This window comes from Eptatretus burgeri, chromosome 1 (assembly GCF_056783735.1).
Source record: "Eptatretus burgeri isolate ZD-2024b chromosome 1, Ebu_testis_v1, whole genome shotgun sequence".
NCBI classification, from domain to species: Eukaryota; Metazoa; Chordata; class Myxini; order Myxiniformes; family Myxinidae; genus Eptatretus; species Eptatretus burgeri.
In genome coordinates this window covers 144,708,056-144,724,518 of record NC_140961.1, presented here as the reverse complement: position 1 = coordinate 144,724,518, position 16,463 = coordinate 144,708,056, and the positions used below count along the sequence as shown (strand labels likewise).

General features: G+C 47.6%; 1 protein-coding gene across 1 annotated transcript in view; it reads right to left on the bottom strand.

Annotated features, from left to right (window-relative positions):
• Nucleotides 1–16,463, bottom strand: part of LOC147035681 (equilibrative nucleoside transporter 1-like) — a 261,512-nt gene that overhangs the window by 165,533 nt on the left and 79,516 nt on the right. The window contains exon 4 of the mRNA XM_085846616.1: nt 15,620–15,701. Within this exon, the coding sequence (XP_085702742.1) occupies nt 15,620–15,701 (82 nt within the window). The remainder of the gene's footprint in view (nt 1–15,619; nt 15,702–16,463) is intronic.

The following is a 16,463-nucleotide window of genomic DNA, read 5'->3' as shown; positions in this document are numbered from 1 at the left end:
TATGACTCACAAGTTGCGCAACACTGGCCATAAGTTGTAGGCACGTTATGCGATCGTTGACACACGTCGACACACGTTACTTGTAAGTTACTCATAAGTCGAAACACGTCGAGGTAATGTTTAGCGTTCCCGAAACTTATTTCCAACCTATGAGTAACGTGTTGTAGGCACGTTATGCGATCATTGACACACGTCCACACACGTTACTTGTAAGTTACTCATAAGTCGAAACACGTCAAGGTAATGGTTAGCGTCAGTGTTCCAGACTCCCTGGTTTTTTTGGGGTTTTTTTCGATATGACGGTGATGTTGACACTTCGATTTCTTATGCGGTTATGATTTAAATCGTTGAGCGGCAGCCTATTAATTATATTATATTATATTATAACCGCACTAGAAATCGAAGTGTCAACATCACCGTCAAACCGAAGAAAAAAAAAAACCAGGGAGTCTGGAACAGTGACGCGAACCATTACCTCGACATGTTTTGAGTTATGAGTAACTTACAAGTAACTTTTGTCGACGTGTGCCAACGATCGCATATTGTGTGTACAACTTATTCCCATCACATGCGGAACATGTGAGGTAGCCTGGTGTTGGCGCAGTGGTTAGGGCAGCGGCTTGGGATCCAAAAGGTCCTGAGTTCAAGCCCCGTTGGGCCACTGAATTAATACACCAGGGGGTTGACTCAGCCTGTCATCCTTCCGAGGTCGGCAAAATGAGTACCAGTGTACTGGGCCGGTGTATACCCCGGTTAAAATAGGTGTACCATATCCCTGTGTCGTAAGAGGCGACCAGGGTTGCGTCAGGAAGGGCATCCGGCGTAAAACATGTGCCAAATCACTATGTGGATCATACGGATGATCCGCTGTGGCGACCCCTAACGGGAGCAGCCGAAAGAAGAAGAAGAAGATGCGGAACATGTGAGGCATACGGCAAGTAAGCCGTAAAATTTTTAACACATTTAAAATTTCAAGACGTACTCCACTCACGATGACATATGATAGCATGCTTTAGCATTCTATTCACGTATACCAAACTTACCCATACTGTATTCGAAGTGCGCCAGCGTTTTAGATGCATTTTTCAGAGGTCGGCATGCGCTGGCAATATCGCCAAGGTGTGACTGCGATGTTGACACTTCCATTTCTCCAGCAGTTATGATTTGAATCATTGTGTGGCAGCCTTTTAATAGGCTACGCCACGTGATCGATGGCGATACGTGCAGCGCGCTTTGCATAAGTTTAAGACAACGAAACGTTCTGTGTCCGTTACTAATACGTTATGCATACGACCAACTCGTTATGAATACGTACGAATCTTTAAAAAAAACATCAAAAGTTCAGCGTAAGCCAGCGTTTTACATACATTTTGATACGTTGCCATTGCTGGCTAAAACGTCAAGGTGTGACTGGGCCTTAATAATGATTTATTACAATGGGTGAATAAAGGTATGTGGCACAATTAATATTTTTTGGGGTGTGTTATGCAGAGATTGGGGGGAGAGGTGTGGTGCAGCAAATACACAAGCAACTTATAAAAGCGGACACAGAGCAGACTTAACGCAAAAATAATAACAACAAGCCGGGAGGCGACGATGGTTCACGGGAATTATTGAACAATGCCACGACAGGTACAATTGAGTTAGTGGAAGATTTTGAGGAAGCCCTACCCATAAAAACCTATCTCTTCCGTCAAAATTGACCAAATCAAATCGGATTTTTTATATGTTGTACGTATGGACATTATGCACAACTTCTCCAATATGAAATTGCGAGAAAAAAAAATCGAGAAAACTAAATAAATAAAAAGTTCAAGTGGGCGTGGCTCCGCCCAGAAGGGGCGTGGGATGCCCCTCATACAAAAAGACACAATGAGACCATGATATCTAGCTTGCATCCAAGTTTCATCAAGATTGCATCAAACGTCACGGAGCTATGCTCTGGAGAGAGTCACAGACAGACAAGCCGGTAGGCGACATGGCTGCTCGCTCGAGGTGGAAAGCTGGCCGACGTGACTCGCCGATATTCATGTACATGCTATCAATCAATTTAGCACAATAAATATGATTATCACAGCCCTCTTAGTTTGCGCCCAGAAACCCGCCTTGTGAAATTTCAGACATGTTTCCAAAGAGACTCCAACAAATGGCAGCCCTGGTAATTCCATTTATCTATTCGCTAAAGATTTTATTTTTTTATATGATGATGTAAGACATTCTCCTTGGGCACAAAAAAACAGGTCCCTCGGAGGTATTGATTTTTTTTGTACAGTCCACAATAAGTGTATGATGTACGATAAATTATTTTAGCTGTTGCTAAGCAACGGAGGTGTGCAAAGCAACCATTCATTTTGTGTACATGCTCGCCACATTGTACACATTTCACCCAAGTTTCATCAAAATCAGACTCTTTCTCTTAGAGATATTCGCAAGTAACCGTTTCTGAAATGTTCGACATCTTCTTCTTTCGGCTCGCTCCCGTTAGGGGTCGCCACAGCGGATCAACCGTCTCCATTTCGCTCTATCCTCCACATCTTCCATTGACACTCCAACCACCCGCATGTCTGCCCTCACCGTATCCATGAAGCTCTTCTTTGGCCTTCCTCTTCTCCTCCTGCCTGGCGGCTCCATCTTCAACATCCTTCTCCCGATATACTCCGCTTCCCTCCTGAGCACATGTCCAAACCATCTCAATCTCGCCTCTCTCAGTTTGTCTCCAAACCGTCCGACCTGCACTGTCCCTCTAATATACTCATTTCTTATCCTATCCATCCTCGTCACTCCCAACGAGAATCGCAGCATCATTAACTCTGCCACCTCCAGCTCCACTTCTTGTCTTTTTGTTAGTGCCACCGCCTCCAAACCATACAACATAGCTGGTCTCACTACCGTCTTATATACTTTCCCCTTCACTCTTGCAGCTACCCTTCTGTCACAAATCACTCCTGCAACTCTTCTCCACCCACTCCATCCTGCCTGCACTCTCTTTTTCACTTCTCTCCCACACTCTCCGTTACTTTGGACAGTTGATCCCAAGTATTTAAACCCATCCACCTTCCCCATCTCAACTCCTTGCAACCGCACCATACCACCACCCTCCCTCTCATTTACGCACATGTACTCCGTCTTACTCCGACTGACTATCATTCCCCTTCTCTCCAGTGCGTACCTCCACCTCTCGAGGCTCGCCTCAGACTGCTCCCTACTCTCCCTGCAGATCATGATGTCATCCGCGAACATCAAAGTCCATGGGGACTCCAGTCTGATCTCGTCCGTCAACCTGTCCATCACCATTGCAAACAGGAAAGGGCTCAGAGTCGATCCTTGGTGCAATCCCACTTTTACCTTAAACCGGTCCGTCATTCCTTCCGCACACCTCACCGCTGTCACACTGTCCTCGTACATATCCTGTACGATCCTCACATACTTCTCCACCACTCCCGACTTCCTCATACAATGCCACAACTCCTCTCTTGGCACCCTATCATAAGCTTTCTCTAAATCCACAAAGACACAATGTAACTCCTTCTGGCCTTCCCTATACTTCTCCATTAACATTCTCAAAGCAAACATCACATCAGTGGTGCTCTTTCCTGGCATAAACCCATATTGCTGCTCACAGATCGTCACCTCTCCTCTCAACCTAGCTTCCACTACTCTTTCCCACAACTTCATGGTGTGGCTTAACAACTTTATCCCTCTGTAATTTCCACAGCTCTGCACATCACCCTTATTCTTGAAAATCGGAACCAGTACACTTAATCTCCACTCCTCGGGCATCCACTCACTTTCCAAGACTTTATTAAACAATCTGGTTAACAACCCCAATGCCATCACTCGAAGCACTTCCATGCCTCCACTGGTATACCATCTGGGCCAAGTGCCTTTCCACTTTTCATCTTCTTCATAGCAGTCCTCACTTCATCCTAACTGATCCACCCCACTTCCAGATTCACTATCTCCACCTCTTCCAACCTTCTCTCTCTTACATTTTCTTCATTCATCAGCTCCTCAAAGTACTCCATCCACCTTCTCAACACACTCTCCTCGCTCGTCAGCACATTCCCATTTGCGTCCTTTATCACCTAACTTGCAGCACATCCTTCCCAGCTCGGTCCCTCTGTCTTGCCAATCGGTATAGATTCTTTTTCCCCTTATTTTGAATCCAACTTCTCATACAGCTCGTCATATGCCTTTTCCTTGGCCTTTGCCACCTCTCTTTTTGCCTTTTGCCACCACTTCTTGTACTCCTGCCAACTTTCTTCATCTCTCTGACTATCCCACTTCTTTTTCACCAACCCCTTCTTCCTTAAACTTTCCTGTACTTCCTCATTCCACCACCTAATCTCCTTATCTTCCTTTCTCTGTCCAGATGTCACACCAAGTACCTTCCTAGCTATCTCCCTCACAACTTCTGCTGTCGTTGCCCAATCATCCCACCCATCTTTACCACCATCCAACGCCTGTCTCACCTCCTCTCTAAATTTCATGCAACAGTCTTCCTCCTTCGCTTCCACCATCTGGTCCTTGGTTCAGCCCTCACTCTCTTCCTCAACCTCACCTCTAAAGTCATCCTACAGACCACCAATCGATGCTGTCGAGCTACACTCTCCCCTGCCACCACCTTACAGTCACTAATCTCTTTCAGGTTGCATCTCCTGCTTAAGATGTAATCCACCTGTGTGCACTTTCCTCCACTCTTGTATGTCACCCTGTGTTCCTCCTTCTTCTTGAAATACGTATTTACCACTGCCATTTCCATTCTTTTTGCAAACTCTACCACCATTTGCCCTTCCACATTTCTCTTGTTGAGACCGTACCTACCCATCACCTCCTCATCCTCTTTATTCCCTTCCCCAACATGCCCATTGAAATCTGCTCCAATCACCACTCTTTCATCCTTGGATACACTCTCCATCACTTCATCTAACTCACTCCAGAAATCTTCTTTATACTCCATCTCACACCCCATATGTGGGGCATATGCACTGATGACATTCATCATCACCCCTTCAATTTCCAACTTCACACTCATCACTCGGTCAGACACTCTCCTCACCTCCAATACCCTCTTGACATAATCTTCCTTCAGGATTACCCCAACACCATTTCTCCTCCCATCCACACCATGGTAGAACAGTTTGAAACCACCTACAATGCTCCTAGCCTTACTCCCCATCCACTTGGTCTCTTGTACACACAGTATGTCCACCTTTCTTCTCTCCATCATATCAGCCAACTCTCGCCCTTTGCCAGTCATCGTCCCAACATTCAGAGTTCCAACTCTCACCTGCACATTTCTACCCTTCCCCCTCTCCCACTGCCTCCGGACTCGCCTTCCCCGTCTCCTTCTCTTCCTACGCCCAGCAGTAGCACAATTTCCACTGGTACCCTGCTGACCACCGGAACCGGTGGCGGTCGTTGGTAACCCGGGCCTCGACCGATCCGGTATGGAAATTCGTTTTGTTGTCCACATCATGATTTGGCATAGGTTTTTACGCCGGATGCCCTTCCTGACGCAACCCTAGTCACCTCTTACGACACACTGGGATATGGTACACCTATTCTAACCGGGGCATACACCGGGCCCAGTACAACTGGTACTCATTTCGCCGACCTTGGAAGAATGGCAGGCTGAGTCAACCCCTTGGTGTTTTCGACTTGGTGTATATATATCTTCTTCTTCTTCTTTCGGCTGCTCCCGATAAGGGTCGCCACAGCGGATCATCCGTATGATCCGCATAGTGATTTGGCACATGTTTTACGCCAGATGCCCTTCCTGACGCAACCCTGGTCGCCTCTTACGACACAGGGATATGGTATACCTATTTTACCCGGGGTATACACCGGCCCAGTATACTGGTACTCATTTCACCGACCTCGAAAGGATGACAGGCTGAGTCAACCCCCTGGTGTATTAATTCAGTGGACCAACAGGGCTTGAACTCAGGACCTTTTGGATCCCAAGCCACTGCCCTAACCACTGCGCCAACACCAGGCTTGTATATATATATATATGTATGTACGTATATATATATGTATGTACATATATATATATATATATATATATATATATATATATATATATACATATACATATACATATACATATACATATACATATACATATACATATACATATATATATATATATATATATATATATATATACATATACATATACATATACATATACATATACATATACATATACATATATATATATATATATATATATATATTTACATACATATATATACAGTCAAAGCTCGTTACTATGCCACCTCGCTTCTATGCCACTCTCGCTATTATACCACTTTTGCTCGGTCCCGACAAAATTCAATACAAAATAAATTTACTATGCCACCCCCTACTCTCGCTACCATGCCACTACTGTGTGACTGTTAAAAGGCACGAGTCGTGAAAAAGTCTGTATTGCGCAGTGCTCGATTATCACACTCACGTCCAAAGGCGAAGCGACGAACTACAGTCCAGCTGCGCACAACATAACTCAATACGTACGCGCATAGTCAGACTGTGTCAAAACACGCGATTCTTCTCCCCGATGCCAGCCACAACAAGCCAATCACAACACGCACAATGAGACACAAAAAAGCGCGAGCACACACACAGACACGCAGGCACACGTACAACAGTGATATCATTTTTTTTCAAATTCAGCCCATAATGTCAGCTCAGAAATGCAAGCGAACCGACTTTACGCTGAAGGAGAAGAAGGAGATCATCGATGCCGCGAAGAAGGAGCCGAATCAGTCCAAGTTGGCCAGGGAGATTAGCAATAAATGGGGCGTCGAAGTTAAGAGAACCACCGTGAAGGGAATTCTCAGCAAGAAGGATGCAATCGAGGCTGCAATCAAAGCTGGATTTCCATCGAAGCGCATGAAGTTGACGCAGGCTCACGACCCGAAGCTTGATGAGGGAGTGCTCATGTGGCTGAAGCAATCAAGAGGACAGAATGTGCCTGTCAGCGGCGATCTGATCAAGGAGAAGGCGATAAAACTGGCCGAGCTGATGCACATCCCAGACTTCATGGCGAGCGACGGTTGGTTGGGCAATTTCAAGAAGCGCCACGGCGTCACGTTCAAGACAGTGCAGGGCGAAGCTGGAGCGGTGGATTCGCAATCCCTTCTTGAGTGGCAACAACAGGTTCTCCGGCCCTTACTCGGACAGTTCTCCGCAGTCGACGTCTTCAACCTGGACGAGACTGGACTCTTCTGGCAGCTGCTTCCGAACAAGACCATGGCTTTGAGGGGAGAGCGGTGTACTGGAGGAAAGAAAAGCAAGCAAAGGATCACTCTTCTGGTTGGGGCAAACATGAGCGGCAGCGAGAAGTTCCCTCTTCTGGTGATTGGCAATTCCAAGAAACCCCGTGCCTTCAAGAACAAAGAGATCCTGGTCAAGTACAAGGCGAACTCGAAGGCGTGGATGACGGCGGAGCTTTTCGAGGAGATGTTGCGTGCGTGGGATGGACGACTCAGCCAGCAGGGACGCAGAGTGCTGGTCTGTCTCGATAACTTCTCTGGACACCCTCCCGAGCTCGAGCTGAACAACATCCAACTGGTCTTCTTCCCACCCAACACGACAGCCAATTCACAACCAATGGATCAGGGAATCATAGGGAACCCCAAGCGCCACTACAAGAAGCTCCTGCTATGCCGCCAGCTTGAGGCCATAGACGAGGGAAAGGAGTTCAAGTTCAAGTTGCTTGACGCTCTACACGTCGCCCGGCGTGCTTGGGAGCAGGTCGGCAAGTCGACGATCAGGAACTGTTTCACGAAGGCCAAGTTCATCGAAGAGGAGATCCAAACTGAGCCACAGGATGCGGAGCTGCCCGACATCTGGGAAGCTCTGCCTGCCGAGGAAAAGATGCACGAGAACGAGGAGATCGAGCTGTCTGACTTTCTCGAAGCCGACGAGCGCCTCGCGACTGGTGGGTATTTCACGCTGGAGGAGATTGCGGAGGAGATTCTGTGCAGTGAGGAGCCGGTGGAAAGCGAAAATGACGAGGTAACTGTCGAGGAGGAAATCGTTCCGTTCGAGGAAGCCCAGCGCGCTTGTATCACCGTCCGGAAGTTCATGCAGCAGAGAAGCGGGAAGCGCGGTGTGATGCAAGCGTGCGATCGGCTAGACAACGAGATGCACGAGATCCGCCGAAAGAAGATGCACCAGCCGACGATTCTTGAAAGCTTTGTGTGTCGTGAATTTCTCGCCATGCCATATGTTAGTGTGTGAACTCTGTTAGTGTGTGTATGTTCTCCGTTCGCTTAGCTTATACAACAGTCGTGCCTTTTACTTGCTGGAATAAATTTTGTCTAAAGATTAACTGCAGATGGGTAACTTGAGAAAATAAGGCCGTTTTTACAAAATCTCGTTACTATGCCACTCTCGTTGCTATGCCACTTTTGCTCGGTCCCGACGGGTGGCATAGTAACAAGCTTTGACTGTATATATATATATATATATATATATATATATATATATATATATATATATATATATATATATATATATATATATATATATATAAATATATATATATATATATATATATATATTTACATACATATATATATATATATATATATATATATATATGTATTTACATATACATATATATATATATATATATATATATATATATATATACATATCTATATACATATACAACATACATACATATATATATATATATATATATCTATATACATATACAACATACATACATATATATATATATATATATATATATATATATATATATATATATATATATATATATATATATATATATATACACATATATTAATTCTGAAATGTTCGACATGTACTCGCCCAAAACCTATCTCTTCTGACAAATATTTTTTGTTGGGGCTGCAAATTGGCAGGAAGGGAGCGAGATAGATTGCACACAGAACTCTAAACTTCGATTTTTCGATTTTTTTTAAAAAAAAAAATTTTCGATTTTTTGACCACTTTAAAGGCCCGTTGCTATACCGTTGCTTGGGCCCGGGGTCCCATATTTGAAAGCACACGATTCCCAGAAATATTGGTCCTACCTACCAAATTTCATTGGAATCAGTTGAGTGGTTTCGCCCCGAGGCTTGACCAAAGTTTCGCGGACAGACAGACAGATGGAAATGTCCAGAATAAGGGTGCTCTAAGAGCAGCCACCAGACAGACACAGACACACAGACACAATGAAAATAGTGGTCACTGTTGGTGCCCGCGAACCAATAATAATGATAACAATAACAATCTTCTGCAATCTTACTTAAGCAGACAGGCGCCAGGACACACACACACACAAAACCCGATGAAGAGGGAGTATTGCAACAAGAAGGGAGAGGAGTTGAGGCTACGATCTCGGTACCTTTGTTCTTGATTGCATGACGTGCCACCAATACGTGTCGGGGGGGGGGGATGCTCCGTGGATGGAGTGGTAGGTGGGACCAGGAAGGCGGGTGAGGTCAATGTCGTGTGGGCGGAAACGAGGAGGCGGATTCCAGGCAGCAGGAGGCGGGTCGTACAGAGAGGCGAGGGTGAGGCGTGAGATAGAGGCAGTGTCCAGGCAGCAGGAGGCGGGTTGTGCAGAGAGACGAGGGCGAGGTGAGAGAGAGGCGGAGTCCAGGCAGTAGGAGGCGGGTTATGCCGAGAGACGAGGGCGAGGTGAGAGAGAGGCAGAGTCCAGGCAGCAGGAGGTGGGTCGTGCCGAGAGACGAGGGTGAGGCGAGAGATGCGGAGTCCAGGCAGCAGGAGGGGGGTCGTGCAGAGAGACGAGGGTGAGGCGAGAGAGGTGGAATCCAGGCAGCAGGAGGGGGGTCGTGCAGAGAGACGAGGGTGAGGCGAGAGAGGTGGAATCCAGGCAGCAGGAGGGGGGTTGTGCAGAGAGATGAGGGCGACGCGAGAGGGGCGGAGTGCAGACAGCAGGAGGCGGGTGATGGTGATGTCGATCAGAGCGAGGCAAGGGTGAGGCCAGAGCGAGAGAGCGAAAGAGAAAGAGGGAGGGACTGCTCCGACCTTTATAGGACTTGCAGCATGGGGCGGAAGGCCACCGCGAAGCGAAGCATCATCACCTGAATCGGGCGCTCCGATTGGCCCTGACCCCTCACATAACCCGCAAACCTTGGCCGGAAACCACACCACTTCGTTTCCGGCAAGGTCATCTCAGACAGCGAACATATTTTGCTCTGACCCCACGACATGACACAAATCGCCCACACCAACATTGGCGCACGAATCGTCCCGCAAAAAACCCCGGGTCATGCCCTGGGGACCGGCCGAGGGTCCCACATGCCCGCTCGGGCGTCCGACCAGTGCCAATCAACGCGCCCGCTCGGCGTGTGCCAACGTGGTCCACACTGTACAACATTCCCTGGCTTGATCGGAGCTTCGCTGACCGTAGAGACGAGAAGACGTTCACCATCCGTGGGGAATCCGCTGCTGCCAGTGAAGGAGGAAAGGTACATTGTTATGGATAAATCCATGCATGTTTCGCGAGCGGCGTACGTGTCTGCCTTCGAGCACATTCCATACGGTGTGCGTGGTTCGGCCATTACACACGTGGCCAGCGCTCACGTTCACACGACTCTACTTGCATGTGCGCAGGGCAAACACCAATATGTGTCAAATATTTGGTTGAAAAAGAAGGCGCCACTTTTACTTCACTCTCTCTCATCCCGCCCAACATGGTGTGGAGTTGCCTTTATCGGCCTCCGTACGCGTTTCGTGCAGTGTGGGCGTCATGCTGGCTGTGTTTCCTGTGTTGTGAAAAACACCATTCGTGCAGCCTCTTAAGAGATATTAATTTGTATGCCTTTTTAATACAACAGGCAATCTTCCCCAAATCATCGGAAGCTGGAGTCAATAATCCCGGACTGCCAAGTTCACTGTACGACTCGCTGCACATGTTGGGTTTGGGGCTCGCTTGGGAACGAGGGCTCTGCGCTGTTAATGCCCGTGCGTCATCGTTTCATCACAGCGGCGCCGCACGCGCTGTCCTCCGTGAGAGCCCATCTCACAGCGAAGGCGTACGTGGCTCAGATTTACCTCAGGAATAATCAGAAAAGAAGAATAAAAATGAAATGAAGAAAAAATGATGGAAGCAAACCTAGCCATGAGATCATCGCAATGCACTTGTTGCGAATTCGCGCCCGCCGGCGTGCGAACGGCCACGCAACTCGAATCGCGGCACGTCGCCCACCGGACGGACAATTCCGGCGTGATCCTCTCGGACTAACGCCGGGAGCAAGTCACGGGTGGGCCTTTCGGCCTCACCACGATCGTGCCAATCGGCCCCCCACGTGGGATAGGGTTGTTCGCCAAATTCGACCTACCTAAGTACCCACGTGGAGGGTAGACCGGGCGATCGCACCTCGCCGCAGGTCGACTCCGGACACGGGCCACTTAAGCGACCCGTTCCGTACTATCGGGATAACCGAACGGTGTTATCGTCGGCCTCGACGGTTCCGATTAATTATCGGGCGTATTAAGCCCACTACCAACCCTTTATGTGAAGCAAGATGGAGATTCAATTCAAGAAAAGACGAAGCGAAACGGGAAAACAGTTCAACATAATGCACATTTATTCCGCGGCACACGGAAAGCACACATATACAATTAAACAGAATGCAACTACAGCAATTGCAACAAAAGAAACACAACAATGCAGATCTACAACCGACTACGTGTGCACACGGCAACTCTTAAACAGTTTTACTTTACAGACGGCGCCAACAACACATTTACTCAAAAGCAAAAGAAAAGGGCCACCCTCAAAGACAAGGGGGCAGACGGGGCCTGTGGGCCAATATTTGCGCAGGACCTGAAAGAGCGGTCAGGTCCGTGAGACCGGGTGGATCATACCCGTGTCTTTGTGATGAGCCGCAAATGTGGCGGCGCGGCGGTGCCCCGACTTCGTGCTCCTTCGCAGGTTTCGTTGGCACTGCTTGGAGTGGGGTGGGAACGGGGCCCCCTTTTCGCACTATCTCAGCGCAGGGGGGAAAAGGGGGGGAGGAATTGTTGATGCTCTGGGGAAAGAGGACAGCTGGCTTGCTTGGGTCCCGCGACGAGCGATTCCACTGCGAGCTCGTCGCCGACCACCGTCTTCCTTGCCTCGGACCCGAGCTATTCGGTCTCTTCCCCCATTCTCCTCAGCCGACTGCCGCAAACCACCTGTACGCCCTCGCCTCCCGACTCACTCCCCGCTCCTCCAAGGCCGACTCTGCGCTCAAACCGACTCGACCACGCTCCGCGCTCCAGGCTTCCTCTCTCTGCTGCTCCCCGACAGACTCCGAACCCCGAAGACTGCCCAAATTCGCCCTGCGCTCGGCGCTTTATAGGCCGGCAGGAGAACCCATATGCAAATTTCTGGATCAGAACGAGCTTGGGGGTGGAGCCACGCTCGCCCATTGGACGGAGGAAAAGGGGGCGTGAATCTCCCGTGATCCTAGAATTTGCATATCTCTATTCTCCTCCGACGCGCCTGGAGGCGGGGCCAAACCGCCCCGCGCTTGCTGATTGGACGGATCAGAAGTGGGCGTGTATCATTCCTGATCTGAATTCTCCTCGGAAAGGCCGCACTTTGCACTCGCGGTTCGGCGCGCACCTTGTACGAGCCCAGTACAGCCCGACGCTCGGTGTTCACAGGTGGTGCGGGAATGGCCGCAGAAGGAGAGGTGAAGGTGGTGGAGGGTTTATGGTGGTGGTTTATGGCCATGGTGCCGTTTGGAATGGCGGTGATGCGATGTTTGCGGGAGCTAGTTGTGAAGGTAAAGATCGTGGCTGTTGGCGTTGTTGTTGTTGTGAAGCAGCGTTGTGGTTGGTGGTTGTTGTGTGATGGCGGTTGAGACGTGGTTGGTTCAAAATAAAGATAGAACAGAAAAACGACTATCTCAAAGGGTCGCAGCCCGAATGAATCACATTTATTCCCTCTGAACAACGGGTTTGGGGCTAACTGCTCATGTACTTACAGAGATATCTCACCTACGGGACCTGAATGGTGGTTTGCGAATTTCCTCAACCGCAACACACTGTTGTCCCGCTAGACAAAAGGAAAGGGATTATCTACATGTATATCAATGGAATAACTGTCTTGGGACCACTATCTGTTGGATGCATGCAGTTCCGAGAACCGCAACAGAATATCTAAATGGTCTCCTCTGTGTGAAAATTCCATGTACTTCCTTAATTATCCTGGGGTTCAAGGAATGGTTACCACGCAAATGTGAAGCGAAAAGTGGAGTTTAGAAATTGGTTCATATCTGTCCACCTGTCCATCTTATCAGTTTATGACAGAGGAACAACTTATACAACAACTTATGAATACAAATCGGACATGAACAGGAAGACAAGTCATTGGTTTTAATGTATGTCGGCTTTAAATTCATCCTGAGTGCACATTCACAGAAAGGATGAGATCATATTTTTACTCTCGTATGATTTTCAATTTTGTTTGATTCCTACTCGGCAGGCAAACAGGAAACCAAGCTGTTTTAAAGGCATCATAAAGGACACAACCAACAAGCACAAATTATAATTAATGTAACGTGTTGGATAGAGTGATGTAACAGACGCTGCAGAACGTGGCGGTAAATTCCGGAATTAACTTATTGAGAAGAATTTTACAATTTTATTTTATTTTGGTTGAATTTTATACTTGAATAATGTACAACACAAATTGCCTGTCATGATACTTCCAATAACCTCCAGTTTTACAATACTTCAGTTTAAATAAAGGTTTAATGGGGTGGTGTATAACAGTGGTATTCGGGAATGCTTTTGGACGACTTCAACAGAACTAAACTTCCAGATTTTTTTTTAATGATCGTTAAAATCATTATTATATAAATATGTACAGTACTTTAGATACTTAAACACTGCGTTGGTTATCATGGTCTATTAACTCTCCGGTTACATCCGTCACCAAAGGTAGATGGAAGTTATGTTTTGTTATGCATCTCAGGCTGATATTCTGCATTTATTTGAGACAAGCAAATACCACCTGTCGCTTCACTGAGAGGAATAGTAAAATAGTGGGAAGGGGGGGGGGACAGAGGAGTGAGTGGGAGGGGACAGCAAGGAGGGGAGTGGAAAGCAAGGCAGAGGGAGGGGAGGAAAGGCAAGGCAGAGGGATTGGAGGAAAGGCAAGGCAGAGGGATTGGAGGAAAGGCAAGGCAGAGAGATGGGAGGGAAGGCAAGGCAGAAGGATGGGCAGGAAGGCAAGGCAGAGGGAGGGGAGGGAAGGCAAGGCAGAGGGAGGGGAGGGAAGGCAAGGCAGAGGGAGGGGAGGGAAAGCAAGGCAGAGGGATGGGAGAGAAGGCAAGGCAGAGGGAGGGGAGGGAATGCAAGGCAGAGAGAGGGGAGGGAAGGGAAGGCAAGGCAGAAGGATGGGAGGGAAGGCAAGGCAGAGGGATGGGAAGGAAGGCAAGGCAGAGGGAGGGGAGGGAAGCCAGAGGGAGCGAAGGCAAGGCAGAGGGAGGGGAGGGAATGCAAGGCAGAGAGAGGGAAGGGAAGGCAGTGGGAGGGGAGGGAAGGCAGAGGGAGGGAAGGCAGAGGGAGGGAAGGCAGAGGGAGGGAAGGCAGAGGGAGGGGAGGGAATGCAGGCAGAGAGAGGGGAGGGAAGGGAAGGCAGTGGGAGGGGAGGGAAGCCAGAGGGAGGGAAGGCAGGGGAGGGGAGTGTAGGGAAGGCAAGGCAGAGGGGGAGGGAAGGCAAGGCAGAGGGGGAGGGGAGGAAAGGCAAGGCAGAAGGAGGGAAGGGAAGGCAGAGGAGGGAGGGAAGACAAGGCAGAAGGAGGGGAGGGAAGGCAAGGCAGAGGGATGGGAGGGAAGGGAAGGCAGAGGGGTGGGAGGAAAGGGAAGGTAGAGGGATAGGAGGGAAGGCAAGGCAGAGGGATGAGAGGGAAGGCAAGGCAGAGGGAAGGGGCACTGGGAATGTCGAACAATGCATAAAAACTGTTCCTTTGTGCATCTTGAACAGACAGAACTGCTGCTAAGTTCAATTCCACAATTAAAATTTTGAACTTTGGCTCAGGTTAAAAAATTCTCGAGCTTATTACATGTACAGAAATGAAATAAAGCAATGGACACTGGCATCTCCGGGCATTCATAAGCATAACATTGTATCTCGAGATTTGCAGGTATGAAAATGAGACATTCAATGACGTGAGTGAGGATAATGAACAAAAAAAAATTCAGCGCTTTATCATTAGGAAACTGTTGTGGCCTGTTCCAAGTCAAGGCATTCAATGAGCAGGCCCCCCAAAAATGGCTAATTAAGACCCCAGCGAGGGAGAGCTCGCTGATAAAGAGACTGACCAATAAATGAAGCCTTGATAAAGGACAATATAATTACATGAGGCCATAAATTATCTTCAAAAGGGGTGTTCACATTTACTCAAGTACCAAATATTAACTCATGCACTCTTGGAGTTCCCTTCATATGCATGCTAAATTTGGGGCTGCTTGGTTTCATGGTTTTGGAATATGGAGAAGACAGATACACATACACATACACATTTATTAGTATAGAAAGACTGACATGAAGATGAAAACAATATCAGTGCAGTGTGCATCTGATGAAATGATTGTGACAAATATCTACCTCCATTGTAGTTGACAAGAACTCCCAAGGTAGCTGGTAGCTTATACCCAACACAAACAAAATGGACCAAGTCGGTTTCCAACTGCAGACACAAATCAGTGAAGCAAATCAAGAGATTTCACAACACATCATGAATCTCTGTTACACAAGAAATCCAAAAATGTAAACGTAATATATAAAGAAGAATGTTTGATCATTTGTTTGTATGCTTGTACTTTTATGCATTCACATCCTGCAGGAACATGTGCAACCAAACGTTGCATGGCCTCTTGTTTTATCCAGAGAAAGGTCGAGAGCTATGATTGGACAAAAAAAAAAATTTTTAAATATATTAAAACCAAATATTTGGCCTTCAGGCCTTGATCAGGTGTTGTGCTTATACATTATCTGCTCCCCCCCCCCCCCCCCGTTCCTATCTGTGGAAGAAAGCTGCACGTAAAGATCCATCGAGCTTATTTGGCCAGCCGTGCCAACACGGATGGATCCTGGTTGATGGAAGCTCCACAATCGATTGGTTTGATGGTGATCAAATGCCACGCCATATCAGCCAGATCCTCAGTGAAAAGGAATCCGTCATCGAATCAGATGACGACGAGGATGTGGAAATGTCGCACTGATAATTTTTGTATGGATCAGATGAATCGGACGTGGACGACGATGATTGGAGATGAGCAAAATGGAAAGCTCATTGTGTGATGACGGTTCAGATACATTCATGGATTCATTATAAAACCGAAGATTACCAAGACACTTATCCAGATCTAGAGGAACATATTGAACAAAAGTCAATAGATTTGCATGTTCATTTTCCAAACTTCTCAACACATTTCTATTAATACACATG